General features: G+C 39.7%; 1 protein-coding gene across 4 annotated transcripts; it reads left to right on the forward strand.

Moving 5' to 3' along the window:
- The first annotated feature begins 5,487 nt into the window (after positions 1 to 5,487).
- Positions 5,488 to 20,911, forward strand: LOC118212675 (intelectin-like). 4 transcript variants are annotated; one of them, XM_035390832.1, is made up of 8 exons: positions 5,488 to 5,659; positions 10,614 to 10,682; positions 12,860 to 12,982; positions 13,077 to 13,324; positions 14,514 to 14,672; positions 14,864 to 14,984; positions 15,208 to 15,311; positions 20,485 to 20,911. In XM_035390832.1, exons 1-8 carry the CDS (start codon positions 5,503 to 5,505, stop codon positions 20,635 to 20,637), a joined length of 1,134 nt encoding a protein of 377 aa, XP_035246723.1. In that variant the 5' UTR covers positions 5,488 to 5,502; the 3' UTR covers positions 20,638 to 20,911. The 4 variants fall into 4 exon arrangements, with proteins under 4 accessions (XP_035246723.1, XP_035246726.1, XP_035246724.1 ...); XM_035390835.1 differs by lacking the exon at positions 5,488 to 5,659 and adding an exon at positions 9,188 to 9,629; XM_035390833.1 differs by lacking the exon at positions 5,488 to 5,659 and adding an exon at positions 9,188 to 9,615.
- The last annotated feature ends 400 nt before the right edge of the window (positions 20,912 to 21,311 follow it).

The following is a 21,311-nucleotide window of genomic DNA, read 5'->3' on the forward strand; positions in this document are numbered from 1 at the left end:
ACCAAACAGTGGCAGCTGCTGAGCTGAAAACTGAGGAGGCAGAAAATTTCCCCACTGATTTTTGGTCTCAATTTCCTTCATTAACCATACAGTGATTAAGTCATAAAATACTCAATACCATCAGATATAGCCAGCTCTCCTCAATTAGGTTAGTTTAGCAATAAGATAGCTTTTTACTTGTGTTGCAAAAATGTGCACATTTCAATGAACATTTTTTTAAATGATGCATTCATGTACTCGGTTTTCTGCACTTGAATAATATTCATGGCAAGCATGAGCAATATGGCAATTTTGTGTTTTAAATTATATTAAAGTACAGGTTTTGTTAGATATAGCCTTTATTTATGGCAGGTTGTGCTGAAATCTAACAAGGTAGTTAACAGAGTGGTATATGTTTTCATTAAGTGTACTTAGTGAATAAAACATATTTTATATTAATCTCAAGAACTTAGCATGGCAAGGGCATCTCCTCTCCTGGCTGAAGTGGATTTATATAGAAATACGGCAATGATGTCCTCCTCGATATGTATTACTGTTTGAAATATTTCAAATACATACACTGAACAAAAATACAAATGCAACACTTATCAATTTCAAAGATTTTATTGAGTTTAAACGTAAATCAGTTAACTGAAATAAATTCATTAATCTATTGATTTCATGTGATTGGGGATACAGATATGCATTTTTTGATTCCCCAAAAAATAAGATACCATGAAATGAACAGAATACCGATCAGTATCTTATGTGACCAACACTTGCCTCATGCAGCGCATCTCCTTCACATTGAATTAATAAAATTGTTGATTGTAGCCTGTGGAATATTGTCCAACTCCTCTCCAATAGCTGTACGAAGTTGTTGGATATTGGTGGGAACTGGAATACGCTGTTGTATGTGCCGGTCCAGAGCATCCCAAACATGCTCAACAGGTGAGGTGAGTATGCAGGCCTTGGAAGAACTGGGACATTTTCAGCTATGAGGAATTGTGTACCAATCCTTGCAACATGGGGCCGTGCATTGTCATGCTGAAACATGAGGTGATGGCGGTGGATGAATGGCACAGCAATGGGTCTCAGGATCTCTCGATAGATGAAGATCACGATATCTCTGTGCATTCAAATTGCCATGGATAAAATGCACTTGAGTTCTCTGCCCATAGGATATGCCTGCCCTTACCAACACCCCACTAACACCATGGGCCACCCTGTTCACAACGTTGACATCAGCAAACCGCTCACATTACAGGCATTTATCCAGAGCGACGTACACAACTTTTACATAGAATCCATTTATACAGCTGGATATATACTGAAGCAATACAGGTTAAGTATCTTATTCAAGGGTACAACAGCAGTGTCCTACCCAAGAATCGAACCTATGACCTTTCGGTTACAAGCCCAGTTCCTTACCCACTGTGCTACACAGACACCTGTACAGCTGAAACCATGATTCATCAGTGAAGAGGACCGTTCTCCAGGGTGCCAGTGGCCATCGAAGGTGAGCTCTTGCCCACTCACGTCGACTGTGACGCCGAATTGCAGACAAATCAAGACCCCGGTGAGGACGTTGAGCACGCAGATGAGCTTCCCTGAGGCGATTTCTGACAGTTTGTGCAGAAATTCTACGGTTGTGTAAACCAACAGTTTCCTCAGCTTTCCGTGTGGCTGGCCTCAGACAATCCAAAATCTCTGAAATGACGCTGGAGGCGGCTTATGGTGGAGAAATGAACACCCATTACTCTGGCAACAGCTCTACACGACATTCATGCAGTTAACATGCATGATCTCTTAACTCTTGAGGCATCTGCAACATGGTGTTGAACAACAAAAAACTCAACATTTTTGGGTGGCCTTTTGTTGACCCCATCATAAGGAACACCTGTATAGTGACCATGGCTTTTAATCAGCATCTTGATATGCCACACCTGTGCAGGAGATGGATTATCTTAACAAAGGAGCAATGCTAGCTAACAGTGATATAAACAAATTTGTGGGCAAAATTTGAGAGAAATTAGATCTTTTTGCACATAGAACAAATCTTTGAGGTATTATTTAAGCACATTAAAAACGGCTGCAAAAATATGGTAAATGGACTGCATTTATATAGCGCTTTTATCCAAAGCACTTTACAATTGATGCCTCTCATTCACCAGAGCAGTTAGGCGTTAGGTGTCTTGCTCAGGGACACTTCGACACGCCCAGGGCGGGGTTTGAACCGGCAACCCTCCGACTAGCCAGACAACCGCTCTTACCTCCTGAGCTATGTCGCCCCTAATAAAAGTATTGCGTTTATATTTTTGTTCACTGTATGTCATTTCCTTCCATTTCACCTTTGCCTTAGCCAGAATTTTGATATTGTTATGTTTGCATTGGTCTTAATTGAAAACTGTTAGCCTTTTCTAATAATGCTGAGCATATTTGTATTGGGGGCTAAGTAATAGATAACCATCATTATCGTAGTGGCTTGTTGTGTTCAGCTTTGTCAAAATTCATAACACAATGAAACTGAATGTCTTTCAAGGGATTAACACTATTCTCTAATGAGGACATGTAACTTACTGTAGTGTAAGCATTCGTAGGAGGCTCAGCCATGTGTTGTGTTTGATGCACCAATCTGCTGTGAAGCTAGAACATTCCAGCATTTTCCTCATGGTAGAATATTATATTTTATTGTACATAAGGCAGACTATGGTGTATTAATGTCTCCATGGGTATAGAAAGTAAATATTCAAATTTACTAATTGCTGATATGTGCCAGATGAATGTAAAATTTCCAACTGACAAAAACTAGAAACACCTGTGAGACACACTACAGACAAATGTCATCCCTTGGCATGCAACAAAAGATTATATACTATAGAGTACAAAGTGGTGTTTTAATGAAGCACGGGAGTTTATTGTTACATATTTAGGTCTGTGTGTACATAAGTGCATCATATTGCTTTTGCATTAATTCCCACTTGAAAATAATGCACAAGTGAGTTTCATGAGTCACAACAGGTGACTTGTAGAGGAATATATGATAATTTTATGGTTTACTGAAATGCACAATTTAGCCTATTTGGATAGATTTGAAGACACCAGGGTACATGGCTTACATTTTGCTTAATAGTTCTTTAATAGTTCCACATATCACTCTCTGATTTGGCAAACTTGTTGTCAGGGAGGTCATGTTCCAGGAAATGTACAGGTTTATCTGTATTGTGACTTTCTGTCATAGGTTTGGGGTGCAGTTCAGCCTATGTTGTGATTTCGGCCACCTGCGTCGTGCAAGGGTATTTAAGATGCTGTCTGACTTTCAGTCCTTGCTTCGGTGTCAACTTATGTTCACGTTGAGCCGGTAAGGTGTTCAGAGCCTGTTTAAAAGCCTCCTATTCTCTCACTTCTCAAGAAGCATTTCCCCCTTAGAAGGTTTGTATTTCGGTCTGTGTTTGGGCTTTACCTTTTCGTTTTCCTAAGCTGCGTCTTAGGTTCTTGGGTATCTCGGTGTTCGACCCCAAGTTTTCCTTTTTGTTTTGGGTCTGAGCTGCGACTCAGTCACGTTGGGTTTCCCTGGTTTCTATCCCAACTATTTTCGTTCCTGAGCGGTACTCAGTGTACTCTGTTTCTAGCCCTTGTTTTTTACAGGGTTGTTTTCGGTTTGGCCGGTTTTTAAGGCTTGACAGAGAGTTTGAGTTTTCACTCCTGTCAGTCTGTTTTATTTTTCCCCTTCCTCGTTTCCTCTAGCCTCAGTGGCTTATCACTTCGGGGATAAGATTTTCACGTTCCTGTACAGTTGCGCGTGGTCCTCCGACACTCTCCCCTCCCTCACACTTTCATGATTTCATTGCAAACTAAAGTCATGGTGGACAAATGACCGGGTCCTTGCAGAGGCTGCTGTCCTTTTGGCCAGTACATTTCCAGCAGGACAGATTAATATGGCATCAGGATATGGCTGGCATGTGATGGAAGGGCCATTTATGCTTGACTGCAATAACAAGGAAGGAGTGAATAATCTTGAATGCATACAGGATCATACAGGATGTGATGATAGCAAGGAGAAAGCAAACAGGGCAGGTGCCATGCCTGCCCTTTCAAGGAAGACGGTAAAAGCAACACAACTTGTTACACCTGTAAAGCGTAAATATGCGGGTCACACACACAGATCCTCACATACTTCCATTCATGTGCAGAATGAACAGATCTCTTGCTGCAAACCCATCACTCCCTCAATCTATTTATCCTTCCGTCCAAACAGTAGGGCTGTTCCTTGATTTGAAATTATGCATTCAATGTGGATAAAATTCTATGGATACAATTGGTTATGTTCATGGTATTTTTGATGTTCTACCTTCGGCTAAACAAAAAGTTTTTTATTGGTTAAATTTGTAATACAGGGCTACAGTTTGACTCAAAACATGTAATTTGTGAATTTGTTCATTATGTCAAGTCATCAAGACAAGCAGACTATCATGGCAATTACTCCCAATCAACAGACAGACGAAACATAATATTTTCATCCTAAATACATGTACCTGCTTCCTAACGCCTGATGAAGTTGGTCAAATCACCACACAAGCCTGAAAGGCACAACATTACCAAATGCTCAAAGAGCACGTTTTTAATTTTTTATTTTCGTGCAACGTTTTTTTTTTTTTTTTTTTTTAATTTTGGTGCAACAGATGGAACAGTGGGCAAAGTAGGTTTCTTAAAGTGAGAATAAGACACAAAAAGCATTAAATTATTTAAGTAATGCATTTTCCAAGCATTCATTAGAATCATATGCAAACAAACCACACAAGAATAATGAAAAATCATCTAATTGATTTCCTATGTATCTACCTCTCTGATAAATTAAATTAATTTCATTGATATGTTAATTATAAAAATAGCCTGTGTGATAGTAACCTTCTTGCTATGTAAAGATAAGCAAACTTAAAACAAAGAACAGTATGTATTTTATTCATAGGTTAATTCAATTCAATTTAATTAAAGTTCTACTTGTTCAATTATATTTTCTCTGTCAAAAACATCATCTTTAGTACTACAAGCAACTGTGTCAACCAACCACAGATGGACAGACTAGGTAAACACTTGTTAATGTTAGCAAACGTCTGTTTGCTAACATTGACAACTCTGACTAATAATGCTTGTTACAAATGATAAAGCACAGATAAGTTTCTCATGACAGATTTTTTTTTATCAGTTATCTACATACAGCACAAAAGAAGAGATATAACATGAAAGGTGGAAATTCACTCCGGTAATTTGAAGTTTCCTAAATAAAAGATGACAGAATTGAAGGGAATCCCTGTTTTTGGGTTGAATCTGAAGACATTCAACATGTGTGAGTATGTGTGAGAAACATACAATGTTTCTGAATGCCTGAAATTGTAGGCTACTTATTACACAGTTTGTTAAACTTGACTCCAAGTTAATATTCTCAGTTACGCCCTTTTGTTGGTCTAACAGCTTTATGATTGGGTATATCACCAACGATGTGACGCAATTGTGAGAATAAAAATGGGTACAGTCCTGCACTGTGAACAAAAAGCAAAGCTTCATTCCACAGCAAAGTGGCTTGTTTCTGCGCTGGAACAACACAGCACCAGCTCAAAGAGCCCCACACGGAACCCGCACACCCCTAGGCCAACAACCGAATTCAGGATCTTCAGACCGAGTAAGGCTGAATCATATGTCATTAATTATCATTAATCATTAATTAATCATTATCGATATCTTTGACACCTACTCATGTTTTTCATACCTGTGTTTTATTATTCCTATTCTAGTGTCATCATTGTTTATAACTCATTCTATTCTCCCTTTCACTTTATATGTCCTGTATATGAAATCTTATAAAAATCGTGTTTTCAACATACAAAAAAAGTTACTCACACATACAAAGCATTGTCTATAAGTCATTCATTCAAACTGGCAAAATCTACGCCTGCCATTAAATCAAAATGACGCCAAGTTACTCTATTACAAACAATAGGCTATCTTGGCTCACTGAAATTAAAGTAGCTGTATTCCAAAGCAATGATGTTTCCTAAATAGTTTCAAGTCACTTGGCCTTGTGTTTATCAATCTTACCATCTCATAATGTTGTCATTCGCACTTTGCGTCACATCAAAGTGTCAAATAACTAAAAATGACTTATGCAAGACATTTCAATGAATGTACAAAACTGCTGGTGACTACCTACATGAGAAGTATGCATACACATATATGCATGCATAGAGTGTAGGCAGTCCCGGATGCAGGCTGGTTTGATTGAGAGGCAGAGCGAGATTTTGGAGGGGCCAAGTTGAGGACATGATTCTTAATGAGCAGCGGAGTGGACCTGGGAGAAGAAATGTGAAGTGACCCTTTAAGAAATGGTTGTGGATTATGGTTATCCTTGTGTGAATTTGCAGTCTGATCAACATGTACCGTTTAGCAATTTGGCTTTGCTATATATGTAAAAAAAAAAGTCCTGTGACAAAGGGTGCGATGGCTTAAGTGTATAAAAGAAACCTGAACCAACAGAAAAGCAGCATAAATGTCCCCAGTGTGTGTACTCACTGATTTGACAGCCATCCAATGGGCCTTCATTGACAGAATTATCAGCAAGCTTGTAGAATTACGCCGGGCACCCACCGCACGCGTCGCAGCGTCGCGTAAGCAGCACGGCGAAGCAGCACGGCGCGACGCGTATGGTGTCTCCACTGGTTCCGTTTGTGTCGCGCAAAGGCTTGCGTAAAAGCTATATATTCCTAGTAGCTCTCGCAGTCTACAGTGGGATTAAATCGTGTATTTCATGTTTGTTCAGGACTGTTGATTATGGGTTAAGTGAATACTTTGGTGAGAGACCTTTTTCAGTTTGTTAATTTGGTAATATTTCGTTAACTTGTAAATACGTGAGAAAGTAAACGCTTTCAAGAATTACCATAAACTTAAATCGCAACGTAGCCTGCATAACAATCAATCTCAAACTGTATTAATTTATTTGCTTGGTTAACAAGCGTGCCAATTTCATGAAGAATATGTAATGATCATAATAATAATAATAAATAATCCGTAATCAACCATTGGGAATTCCCGTGTTGTCTTGTCATTCACGTCAAAACATTTATAGGATCATATTTAGTAAAATCATCATGAAAAAGACAGTAACAGTTTAATCTTGAAGGGATATGAACACCACAACGCCATGAACACCGGAAGCTTTGAAGTACAAGCGCAATAAAGGCTTGCTTACAACTTCATTTATAAAATAGGTGCATTTTCATCGGCAAAACCACTAAATAATCTGATTTTTTTTAAGATCTGTGGATTATCTGATTTTTATTAACAAGCCCTTTTTGAAAGCACGGCGAACGAACACATCGGAGAAGTCAAATAGGCTGAGCAATGGTTGGTTAAAAACTACCTTCCAACACTCGAGCTAACAAACCGCTGCTCGGTGCATTCACTGCTACGTCATTCAATAGGCTACGTCTTTCTGTGGTGTATTTTCTAATTTACCCCACCCCCTCCGCAAAATAAGACAGCGAAACTAAGTTTGCCTTTTCCCCAGGTTCCAGTTATTTTTTTATTTTTTTATTTTTACAAAACGAAAAGGCTTGTATTTTTTTAGCTGCTTATAAAATATCTGGGAGGTAACTAGGGACACACCCCCAGTAATATAAGGATGAAATATAAATCAGAGCATGTATACCTAGCATTTTAGAGCATATTTCTGTGTATAAACAGGCCACCGTGACGCGCGACAAGCCGAAAAAATAGAACAGAAGCGAAAAACTACGCTTCAGTTCGCTTGTGTCGCGCGAGCTTCGCAGCCGGTACGCGACGCGTTCGCATGGTGGAGACGACGTCGCCCGCTGCCGTTGTAATAACAGTACTTCAACTACGCTTCAGTTACGCGCGTAATACGCGCGTAGTGCGCTCGCGGTCGATACGCGTGCGGTGGGTGCCCGGCTTGAGCTCCCTAGGTCGCAACTTGTGTACCCTTCTGTCCTGCTCCATTTTCTGTTATTTTGTTGAAATGCACTTTTAGTGTTTCTAAGGCTAAAAGGGCATTTTGACACGCTTAGCTGTAGGTAGGACTCCTCTTCACTGTTTTGCTTAGCTAGATCACTGACCTTACGTGAGAATTCGAGAAGTAGAATAGGAACACTTGACAGTGGAGAATAGCAGCACAGACATATTTCCCAGCAATCTTTGCATATCAGAAAATAACAGTAGCATGAGAGAAATGAGGAGAAATTATGAAATTGAGTAGTTGAAACAATATGTTTTTAGCAGAATGGGCATGTAGGTGAAGTTTGATATGATCACAGACTATAGTGCAAAGAAAATATAGTGACCATGAGCTATATGAGTTTTATATACCGTTCAATAAGTAAACAGACGGTATTACTAATTACTTGTTTATATACTTGAAGTAACGGGTGAAATTGCGTAGGAAAACAGTAGTACAATTGTACTTTTCTCACTTTCATTACTAGTAGTTATAATTATGAATGAGTAGTGTTTTTAAATGAAATGATATTATGGGGTGTTGCAGACAGTGCATACGTACTAATTGTTTGCATGTGGGTAGACAGAACGAGGTAACATGAATGTAGAAATGTGTTTGCTGTTAAGAACGTTCTCCACAGTAGCCAAGTGAAGGAATATAGTTAGTAAAAACGCCACAGTGGTGAGCTAATGTAACCTTTTAAGAAGATGCATGCGGTGTGACGAACTGGAGAGTTTAGGACCCAAACGCTGATGGAAACTGAAGTTATAATGAAAACGTTAATTTATTTCGGGGATAAGCACACTCATAGTCAGTATAACAGGCAACAGTTTGTTATCCAGAAAATCAATCAGTGATGCACAGTACAAAAGGGAATAATGGGTCTCGTAATCAAAGTCCAGGCAAAGTTCGTAAATCAGTAAATCAATCAGTGATGCACAGTACAAAAGGGAATAATGTGTCTCGTAATCAAAGTCCAGGCAAAGTTCGTAAATCAGTAAATCAAGCAGTGAAGCAACAGTACCAAAGGGAATAATGTGTCTCGTAATCAAAGTCCAGGCAAAGTTCGTAAATCAGTAAATCAAGCAGTGAAGCAACAGTACCAAAGGGAATATTGTGTCTCGTAATCAAAGTCCAGGCAAAGTTCGTAAATCAGTAAATCAAGCAGTGAAGAAACAGTACAAAAGGGGCAGAAGCAGGTCCGTAGACCAGTAACAGGCGATGGTCGGTGTACAGGGCAGTCCGAGGCAAAGGTACATAAACGGCAGGCGAAGAATCAGGGTCAAAACGAGACAGGCTGGGCGGGAAACGAGCAGGCAGAAATCGGTGGTCAGAAAACAGGCAAGGATCAAAACAAACAGGCAATAAGAACAGCAGGAACAAAACGCTTGACTGGCTCAGTAAACTGGGGCAACAATCTTGCACTGAGTGACTGGTGAACAGGGAATATAAACAGTGGAAAACAGGTGCACACAATAACAGCAATGAGTGAAGGGCGTGCAAATGCCTGCTGAGTGAGAAACCGGTAACAGCTGAGAAATGTCATTGAAAAACCACGCCTCCAAAGATCATACAAAATTAAAATATCTACAAGCTGAAGGCGTGGCAGGCGACGCAACATATGGCTGCCCGTGAGTGACTTTTGGTAAACATATGCATTGATGATTCTGATATTCTGATAGTTCAAAAGCAATAGACAATTATTAGATAGCAAATATAAGTGTAAGAAAATGTTAGTGTAAGATCAGAAAAGATCTGCATGAGGTTGAGGCGGGATTTGATTATCCAACTTTGCCCTTCCCAGTCAATGACATTAGCAGTGTGCCACCATCAAATAGGTGTCCAAGCCCTGAATGTTGTTGGTGAAATGTGTCCATGGTTTTAAAGAAGAAGACAGGTCAGTAAGCACAGCTGAGCTCCAGTTGTATCCATATGGCCTGGCGATATTGTAGCCAGTAAACTGAACGTGTAGAGGGTGTCATAATGCAGTGTATACGCTCGGTGAAAGACGGGGTAGATGTGGTGCAAAACAATAATTGAGAAGTAATTATTTGTGAGCAAATAAGCATGTATAATGTAAGGGGTTAAAGTTAGTTCCCTGCCAATCACGTAAGGGTCACCAAACTGTAAGGATTTAGAATTAGTGACAGGGACTAAGAGATCAAGTGATTAAGAAGATTAAGAAGTTTATTTTGATGTGTTTTGCAATGACAATGCGGATCATCAATCTCCAGATTGCAGGGCAATTTTATTGTGTGTACGTGAAGTTGTTTATGAATTATATATCTTGAAATTGGGTCATAATGTACAGAAATTAATGTTTTTAAGGATTGAGTGTCTGTGGATGTTGCAGTTATTTCTGTGGGGAACCCCAAAAAGTGCCAAACTCTCGGTGCTGTGTAGGCATGTGGCATGCGCTGCCAAGGCGTAACTCGGCTGGATGGCAAGGCGTAACTTGGCTGGATAGCAAGGCGTAACTTGGCTGGATGGCAAGGCGTAACTTGGCTGGATGGCAAGGCGTAACTTGGCTGGATGGCAAGGCATAACTCGGCTGGATAGCAAGGCGTAACTTGGCTGGATAGCATACCTGCCATCTCAAGAAAAATAAGCTGAACTTTGTTTCTTTCAGAGATGCTACACTGGGCCATTCTCGTGATGTCCTTGTTATTGGAGCCCTACCTATGTGATTCTAAATCTGGTAAGCTAAATAAATATTTGAAACCAGGTTTCAAAACTATTGTCTATTTTCTTGAAAAAGAACACTGAATCAATTCCAAGGATTAAATTTCTAATATATAGTGGTTATTTGTTACATAGGCTAAAGGAAAAACATAGCAAGGCATATTACGGGTACCAAATCCTGCTGCCTATTGACTGCAGGGCGTTTGAAGAAAATGGGAAAAAATGCCCGTATTTCTTTAGTCAATTTTTTAAAAAATTCAAACACATTCATTTTAACGTAAAATATTTAGACAGAATTGTGTACGGAGAAGGATAGTGCATTTAAAATATAAAAAATTTTAAATATAAAAGTAATAATCTCGAAGATTTAAAAATAAATGTTTGTTAAGTCACTATCTATCGCCGAATTAGGTAAAACAATGGTGATTGAGCCTATTATTATATTATTATTATTATTATTATTTATGATTAAAGAACTGGGTGTCTGTGACGACATTCCCGGGAAAAAATCACAAGCGGCGCATAGTTAGTGACGCGTTTTCCATCACCCATCAGTGGTTTGTCCGCCAGAGAGGATAGGCGGGGCTAACGCAACAAGCTCGCTCTTCAACTCACTTGTGTGTGAGCGGCGTACTGTTTTTTCCGGTCTCTGATAGCGTTAAAACTGGGGGGGTTATGGAACCCTAATAAGTTTTTGTGTAACATGAGAGGTCATATTATTTGTTGATGTAGATTTTGTATTACATTTGATGACAATGTAACATTACTAGATTACATGGCTAACGTTAGCTACCGGACCATGTCAAGAAAGACAACATTAGTTTAGACAACGTTGCGCACAGTATCCATCTCTCATATCAGGTAACGTTGCGTTAGCTAGCTAATGTAATTAACACAATCTAAGGTCAGCTAACAATTAGAAAAAACGCTAGCTAACACTACCAACCGGTACCGACCTCGCAAACCGTCTCTCGAATGCAGTGCTCCCTTGCTGCAACGTTGCAGTGTAGCTAACCAGTTAAGGCCAGTTCAGATCAATGATTCGCAACGAGACTGGATGCAACTTGCAAAATTCCAAGACATCTGATTGTAAACGTTCTAAAACTGCACTTGGCGATTTGACAAGATGGGTCTTTTGAGACCCCAGTGCAGGCAACGGCTCTGCTACTAACCAGTTCTCATTGCTGCAGTTTTCTCTGCAACATTCTAAAACCGTTTCGTTGCGAATCATTGATCTGAACTGGCCTTAACGTTACCGTTATTTACATTGCCATCAAGTTCATCAATATATTATAATGATCGGAATAAAGCCAGCGTATAGGTGGAGCAGAGCCGCCCGCATCTGATTTCTGTGTAAAGATGTCAAGCCGGAGAAAACTAAATAAAAGAATACGGCAGTATGGGTTAGCGTTATTATTTTATTACGCTTCCTCACATGTTCCTTCAGCCTTGATTCCCTTTTTTGATGGAATTTCCTTTGTTCTTGTTTTATTCGTCTTGTTCTGATTCCTAATTTAACACCCAGCTCAGCTTTATTCGCGAACAGTTTAGCTAGCAAAACCAGAAACACCAGGGGTAACACTTTGCAAGGCAGTTGTTTCAAAAATATCACACAACAATCATTCTAGAAAAAGACTGTTTATTGTGCATGAGATACATAATTGCACGAGCCACAGCGAATCCCGCAAATTCTCCTCTGCAGTGTAAAGATGTTCATACTGGGCAAAAGGATAAAGAACGTTTGTGGAAATTGATCATCACTAATTCTACCCCAGGTCTGCAACAGCATTTCAACCCGGCTCGGCAGTGTGAAGACAGTTTAAGTTAGCCTAATGTTATACAACGAATGAGTACGTACATAACGTTACTTTTATAACAACCATTTTTAATTCAGTAAATAGTGTTATAGTTGGCGTGGCCCAAGTGCCAACTGACTGATGTCACACAGGCAACATTGGTTGGATCCAGTTGGATCTATGGGAAGTGAGGTCCAAAAACACACCTGCAATTACTGCTTCTCGCCATTGGTACCGCCAAAGAGAACGAAACATCTTTGAGACTGTAAAAGTCTAAATACCTGAATTAGTGGCCTCTGGCCTTTCTAGTGATAAGGTTATGTGCTTTAATTTGCAGAGATGATTATGATTAGGCTGTTTAGTTATTTAAACATGGATTTTTTCTCCTGCCCTGCAGTAGGTTCTCTGTATATTGTTGAGGACCCAGTCAACAATGCAGAAGCAGACAAACTGCTGAACAAGATCCGATACGTCGCCCGGAGCTGCAAAGAGCTCAAAGAAAAATATCAAGTTCATGACGGTATGCAGCTATTTTCAGAACCTGAATCCAGCAGGAACAATTGCGTCAGAAAGTCTTTTCCTAATAACAATGGACGTGAAATGGCATTTTTCAGATGGGCTGTATTACCTCACTACCACAAACGGAATTCTGTACGAGGCATTCTGTGACATGACCACGGCGGGTGGGGGCTGGACACTGGTGGCCAGCGTCCATGAGAATAACCTGTATGGGAAGTGCACTCAGGGGGATCGCTGGTCCAGCCAGCAGGGCGGCAACCCCAATCTGCCGGAGGGGGACGGAACCTGGAGCAACAAGGCTACCTTTGGGTCTCCAGAGGCCGCCACCTCTGATGACTACAAGGTGAACCACTCACTGCTGCCCCTCAGACCCGACACCTCCCACAGAACTCACCATATGACAGTACTGACCTCTCTTACAGCACTGACCCTCTCACAGCAATATCCAACTCACAGCACTGACTATCTCGCAGAACTAACTAACTCAAAGCACTAACTAACTCACAGCACTGACCATCTCACAGTACTGACCGTCTCACAGAAGTAACCAACTCACAGAATTCACCATCTCACAGCACTGACCATCTCAGAGTACTGACCATTTCACAGAACTTACTAACTCACAGCACTGACCAACCCACAGTACTGACCTCTCTCACGGCACTGACCATCTCACAGAACGAACTAACTCACAGCACTGACCATCTCACAGAACTAACTCACAGCACTGACCATATGACAGAACTAACCATCTCACAGCACTGACCATCTCCTCACAGAACTGACCACCTCACAGCACTGACCATCTCACAGAACTAACTCACAGCACTGACCATCTCACAGTACTGAGTCTGACCATGTCACAGAACGAACCATCTCACAGTACTGACCTCTCTCACAGAACTAACCAACTCACAGCACTGGCCATCGCACAGAACTAACCAACTCACAGCACTGACCATCCTACAGAACTAACTAACTCACAGCACTGAGTCCTCTTACAGTACTGATACATTGCAAAGAACTCATCGCTCTCGCAGAATGACCACCCCCACCCACCCCATGCAGAACTGGCCCTTCCACAGTTCTGCAGTACTGACCTCACCCACAGAACTGGCCCTTCCACAGTTCTGCAGTACTAACCTCACCCACAGAACTGGACTGCAGACAGAACTGGCCCTTGCTCCAGTCTAAACTTCATAAAGCCAGCCAGTCCAAAAGAACGGTATACAGTTTAACAGATCCTTATATAAAAGAAGGGCAGAGACCAACATGAAGGAATGGGAGAAGAGAAGGGAAGTTCTCTGTTTTATTGCATGCTGGAATTATAAAGATTCGTATGTTTGTATTCAAATCATAATGATATAATTTTGTGTGGGGACGTGAAGATGGTCTAAGATGTATAATTCAGTCCCATCCCATTAGTCTTCCCGTGTAGTCTTTCATCTCAAATTACTAAAGCTAGTTTTCAACACCGGTTTTCAGCAAGTGGTTTCAACCACTTTTATCTTCTTGTGGATTCTGTGTTCTAGAACCCCGGGTATTATGACATCACAGCGGAAGACGTGTCCATGTGGCATGTTCGGAACAATGCAGATATTAAAGAATGGATCGCCAAGTCCATCTTGCGCTACCACACAGCGACCAGCTTCCTGACATTACAGGGAGGAAACCTCTACCAGCTGTTCAAGGTATTGCATCTATTTATGTATTAATGTATTTGGGAAGGCATTCTTGCTTAAAAACAGCTAACTGTCTAACAGCTGAAAGTACAATCTGCAAAACAAACTCTAGTTATTCATGTAATAAAATAACTGTATTTGTGTGTTGCAGAGCAGTCAAAATGGGTTTTGCTGATGCTGTTTTTCTTTCTGTGTTTCAGCGCTACCCTGTGAGATTCAATTTGGGCACATGCAACACTGACAAAGGCCCAACTGTTCCTATAGTGTATGATTTTGGGAATGCAGAAACTACTGCAAATCTGTATGGGCCACACTCAAAGGGTATGAAAGCATTAGAAACAGCACAGCCTGGTGTATGTATTAGAAACAGCACAGACCAGTGTGTATAGAAACAGCATGGAGTGGACTGGTGTATGTATTAGACACAGCATAAACTGGCCTGTAATGTAATGTAATGTAATGTGTGTATTACAACCCATACTGATATGCTTATGGAGACAACACAGACAGAGATGTTATCATTCTCTTCTCATTTTTGTTACAGGGGAGTTTACTGCAGGTTTTATCACTTTCCGAGTCTTCAACAATGAGAGGGCAGCTATGGCCATCTGCTCTGGAGTCAGTCCCAGGGGATGCAACACAGAACATGTAAGACTGCTTATAGCATGTTGTGCTTCATAAGACATACATATGACTGCTTATAGCATGGTGTGCTTCATAAGACATACATATGACTGCTTATAGTATGTTGTGCTTCATAAGACATACATATGACTGCTTATAGCATGGTGTGCTTCATAAGACATACATATGACTGCTTATAGCATGGTGTGCTTCATAAGACATACATATGACTGCTTATAGCATGGTGTGCTTCATAAGACATGCATATGCCTGCTTATAGCATGGTGTGCTTCATAAGACATACATATGACGGCTTATAGCATGGCAGGCTTTTTAAGACATACATATGACTATATCTAAAGCAAAGTGTTTATTGGAGTGTATAATAATGGCTAGGTATGATTACTCTAAGTTAGAACTAAGGAATAACTGGCATGTTCACTGTGCACAGTTCATTTAAACAGAAAGCTATTTCCCCATGTGCTCACCACTACTTTAAATTAGGAAATATCTGAATTAGAAAGTAAGCTAGAATTTCTTCATAAGAGACGTTTGTTTGAAAACAAACTGCCCACCTCTACTATTGTTGGGAAGTTTGATTCATTAAACTGAATCAGTATGTTTGAGTCAGTTCATCTAAATGAATCGTACTTTCGAGTCATTGATTCGTTCAATTTATTTCCCAGACTGCAGTGCGCCTCCGGCTCCTACGTGATGCTTTGGTTTGGTTCTGCTGACAATAAATCACTTTTTCCGAATATAGGGTATAGCAGGGAAATAACTAACGGCTTTAGTTTTTGACATTATTCTGAAAATATAACTAGAGATACATGAATAATTTTTTAATACAAATAACCTTGGCTATGATTACACCACCATGAAATTCAATGTTACCATTTTGACTAAAGTTAAAGTTGAGTTAAGTAAATGCATATTCAACTCAGATTGAGAGTTGAACAAATCCAATCAATTGTTTTAAGAATAGTCGACTGACATCAGACTAATAACGCTGATGGGGGGGTGGGGTGGGTCTACACGTCTGCCTGGCTAGCAATCCCAGCAAGCTGCTATATCAAAAAAATCTGCGATCTGTTTGTCACTAAACGTCTGTTTTACGAATACATACATCAGGATTCCTTGACATAAATACAATACAGTAGCCGAAAAACACTTCCGGTGAAAAATAATTCACTTGCAAATAGCTAAAACAGACTTCTGGAAATATCTCCCGAAATATTTATTGAACTCTCCTGGCGTTCGTTGGAGACAAAGAGATGATAATTCTGCATGCGAACCTGAAATACGTTGTTAAAGGCAAGCTTGATGCAACTATCTAAAAAGTGAGTGTTGCATTTTAACGTGGATTAGGTTTTGCCCCGGCTGCCTTATTTAAACTATAGCCACGCTTAAGCTCGGTTCACAACGTCAAAGGTTATAACTACTATTGAAACAATATAGGCTAGAGTAATACTCTATGATAATAATAACTATAATATAATGTTAATTGCATTTAGATGGGTCCACTTGGAACATTTTTGTCCTTAGCGTGATGTTGAAAGTTTACATAAAGTTGCTTTACACAACAATGTAATTTGATTGATTCAGAATATCATTCTATGTTTACAACGTTATGATACTAAAATGCATCTCTGACAAGCACGGGGTTAAACTGGGGGTAAATGCGGGTGGACGGTGTTCACCCACCTTTGATAAATAAATAAATCATTTTGACCGGCAGTTTTACAAATAACTATGACAATCCAGTCCATTTAGGCTCCAGTCCAGTGGCAGCTGGTGATAAAAATTTGGGGGGGGGGGCGCAGTTTTGGGGGTGACAAACAAACTGAAGCAGCACTTCATAGCTAAGCAAAATAAAAAATTAAAAAATTAAAAAAATCTAAAAACAACACAACACACTAATGTTGCCTAAACACTGACCAGTACCACTACTTGAACATATTTTGCCCTCCTTAATAATATAAAATAATATGTAGAGATGACAAAATGCCCATTTCACCTACATCACCTAAAGTTACCAACAGGCAACAGCTCAATTTCTAAATATGGAACTACTAAAGTCATTTTTACTGCCAGTTACATTCTATGAAGTCATAAAAAGAGTAGGAAAATATTAGCTAGCCCCAAGGTCATTATAGAGCCTTCTGCTGCCATCTTCTGGACAAAATGTGAATATGTGAATGCTGAAGTTGATAGGAAGCAACAAAATTCACCAACCCATGGAGTATCTCACCCTCATCATGGCTACGCAAAGCCTACGCAAAGGCTCCACAAAATTTCACACAGTCTATTATTCTGGACAGGATGTGTCGATTTTGTTACCTCTTCGTTGTGCCTTCTAATGCCAATCCTGTAGCCTTCATCTAGCTGTTCAGCAATGCTAAGCCTGCCAAAAATTTTTTTGTCTCATACTATTGTCTAGATGGCTGCGGCTACTTTCGTGCCATTTGCATTTTTCAGAAAGATGTTATAGGTCTTGTACCCCCGTCGTTGTCCACAACGCTTCGGTGCCAACACTCTGAAATAACAAACTGGGAAAGCAATAAAAGGCATTACTTACACCACATCCAGCTAGCCAACTCCGTTTGTCATAACAAGAGCGGGAGAAGCCCCGGGTGTAGGCTCGTTCTCGATCACTTGCCTGCTGCTGAATTTGTAAATCGGGTCAGTCCGGTCCAAGCTCCGTTATTCTCTTTTTTTCTTCCAGTGAACACCTTGTGAAAGGGTGTTTTTGTAAGGAAATAACCAAATTTTCTTTGATTTCCGCGGTTCCACTTGAAATTGCCATCTCCTGAAAGTACCGGTCAGCTAGCTAAGGAGCAGGAGTGACAGTCGCGCATCCGTAGATATATTAATGGCGGGTGTGAACATGAAAGATAGCGTCGAGAATTGTCCAATCACATTACATCAAAAAACATAAAAACAATTCGCTGCCAATAAAAGTAGGAGTGTCTGGGGCGCCCCGTGGAAAAACTGAAGCAACCATTTAGGGAGCAGCCTCAGGTCACCTGCTTGCCAAAAGTTGAAGGACTTACCCTTCACACAGAAATTAACCAAATACAATTTGATTTTGAAACCAATTTTTAATGAATGCTGACAGGCACTGGCAGACTACCAGGCGCATTGCAGGAGTAAACAACTTTTATTTTATAATTATTTCGCATTTAGTGGGGCGGCACCCCAGTGCCCCGCATTAAAGAACCGCCACTGCCAGTGGCGACTGGTGAACTGAAATTGGTGGGGCGCAAAACTTTAAACTAATCATTGATCTCAACCTGTTTTCATTAGTAATTTTCCTTTATAATCAAGCGTGCCAACGATCGGATTAATCAAATGGAAAGTAGCATAACACTGCGTCTTCATACCGTGTTAGGGGGATTAAATCCTATGTGTCCGTTAAAAATCCGTTTTAATCACCAAGTACACTTAACAAACAAGATACATCAGTCTGTTATCTACCATGTTAGCTCTCAGAATAACCAGCAAAAACAAAGCCTGCACTTCAATTGTGTTTACAATCTTGTCTACGCATTGTAGATATTTGCAATGAATACGAGTGCGGAGAAAGAAGTGCATGTATCCGCAAATAATGTTGAGTAAAAATGTGCACAATTTTGTACTGCAAATTAAAATAAATGGAGGCTATATGGCCTAGGCTACTTGCTAAAACTGCCTATTTGGGGAGAGCTGGCTATATATGATAGTATATTGAGTAGCCTATTTTGTGGATTAATTGAATTGATACTCAAGGAAAATCAGGGGAAGCGAAAATTAATTAAAACAGCTTGATATCAATGATTAGTTTAAAGGAAAGTTTTGCGCCTCACCAGTTTAAGAAAGATGGATAAGAAAGTGAGGACAAGAGGAGGATGACCGATTATTTTCGTGGGTAAAAAAAATGCTCAGCATTAATGACACTCAATAAACTTGAAATATATTATGTAAAAGCTTGCATCAACAGTATACATTCTTTTTAAAACATTGTTGTCCTTAATTACAATTATGTGCACAATACATTAATGATACAACTATTTTGAGTTGAGACATTCATTGGTTTGTACCTTTTTTCACCCACCTCCCACCGGATCTCAGGGTCCACCCACCTCCCAAATCCCAATTTAACCCCTTGACAAGCATAATTAAACACAAAATGTGAGGCTATGTTCAGAGATAGGAATATTCTCTCTGGAGCCTGTCAGCCCTTTTACCCGTCATGCTCAAATAAAAATGCACTCACGATGTGAGCTCCCGGTCTTGGCCCCGAACTGTGGAGAGCAGAACACCTTTAAGCACCCGGGCTGATTAGCTAACGCAACCCAGGTGCGTGTGCTCTCTCCACCTGCTGGCTCAGCTGAGACCAATCTGGTTCACCGCTGGACTGAATGCCACAGATATTGTAGCCAACATTAGTTGGTTTATCCAACTGAAGGGGTTTTGTTATTTTATTTTATTTATTTTCCTATTTATATATATATATATATATATATATATATATATATATATATATATATATATATATATATTTTAATTCTCATTCTTTATTAAAGTTTTTTTTCCTATTTGTTTTTTATATATATTATTCTTAATTCCTTATTATTCTTATTTCTTGGCTGTTATTTTTTGTTTGTTGATCTTGCCATGGGCTGCCTTATTCTATACAGATACATTGGGTTTTGTATAGAGAAATGGTCCATGTGCTGATTTTATTTTTTACCAAATGCGGCAAGTATGCCCTTATAATACTGTTTAAAAATGTCTAATTATCATCAACATTAACGTCATTATAAATATCCTAGTGACACAAAAACCTAACACTTCTTACGCAAAACATTGCATTTCCTGTTTGCGTTTGCGTCGCAGCTGCTGGCAGCAGCCATTAGCATGCCTACACTCCTCGAGTCGTTCTTTCTCAGTAAGCTTCTTTTCGAGTTTTTGTACCAGTTAAATCTTTCAGTTAGTTTCATTCGTTTGAATCTTTCAATAGGCTACATTCAGCACAATCAGTTAATTTTGGTCATTTGAGTCTTTCAGTACATTTTGTTCATTTGAATCATTTGGGTATTTTCACCAGTTTCAGTTTCACCTGCATCAGCTTCAGCTTCATATTTGTCAGCTTCAGCCCTGTTTTGGCTTCTATCTACCTCTCTTTCAGCTTCAGTTTTTTTCTGTTGTATTGCAGTACTGTGTGGGTGGAGGGGGCCATTTCCCTGAAGCTGCACCACGTCAGTGTGGGGATTTTGCTGCGTTTGACTGGGATGGCTATGGAACCCACACAGGATGGAGTGCCTCCCAGGATATGACTGAGTCTGCCATGCTGCTGTTTTACCGCTGAAGAGACAACATTTCTCCCCGTCACTCTTCATCGTTATTATTACATTGCAGTAAATCTCTTTCTCCTATCTTTGCTTAATTACAGGTCAAAAGGGGTTCTCTATGTTATTTAGGCTTTTACAGAGAAAGGAGGATACTACTTCATCTTTTAACTGTTTTAGCAGGTTTAAGTGATGTGTAATCCACTTTGTTCTGTTTTTCATATTTCAGAATATAAAATTGGTGTTGGGCAGTACAATTGTAAAAACTAAATAAATATATGAAATTATGCAGCATTTACGTTTTCACATTTTCCTTTCAATGTAAGTTCATGGGTGATAAAAACTGATACTGAATTTTCCATAACGGAAATGTGAAGCAGCTTTGCCCAGTAATTAAACTAGAAATGTCCATTCATAATATAAAAATGGCCTTCCTTTTCACCCCCTAAACACAATTTCACATGTGTATTTAATCCCTTTACAATGAATAATTATCTCATAAAAAACAAGTTTTCAACATACAAAAATGCCAAGTTACTCACACATACAAGACATACACCGTCTATAACTCATTCATTCAGACTGCCAAAATCCAGGCCTGCCATTAAAAGTATTGATATCAAAATGACGCCAAGTTACGGTACTACAAACAATACAGGCTATCTTGCCTCACCGAAATTAAATACGATGTATT

The sequence above is a fragment of the Anguilla anguilla genome, chromosome 14, assembly GCF_013347855.1.
Source record: "Anguilla anguilla isolate fAngAng1 chromosome 14, fAngAng1.pri, whole genome shotgun sequence".
NCBI lineage: Eukaryota > Metazoa > Chordata > Actinopteri > Anguilliformes > Anguillidae > Anguilla > Anguilla anguilla.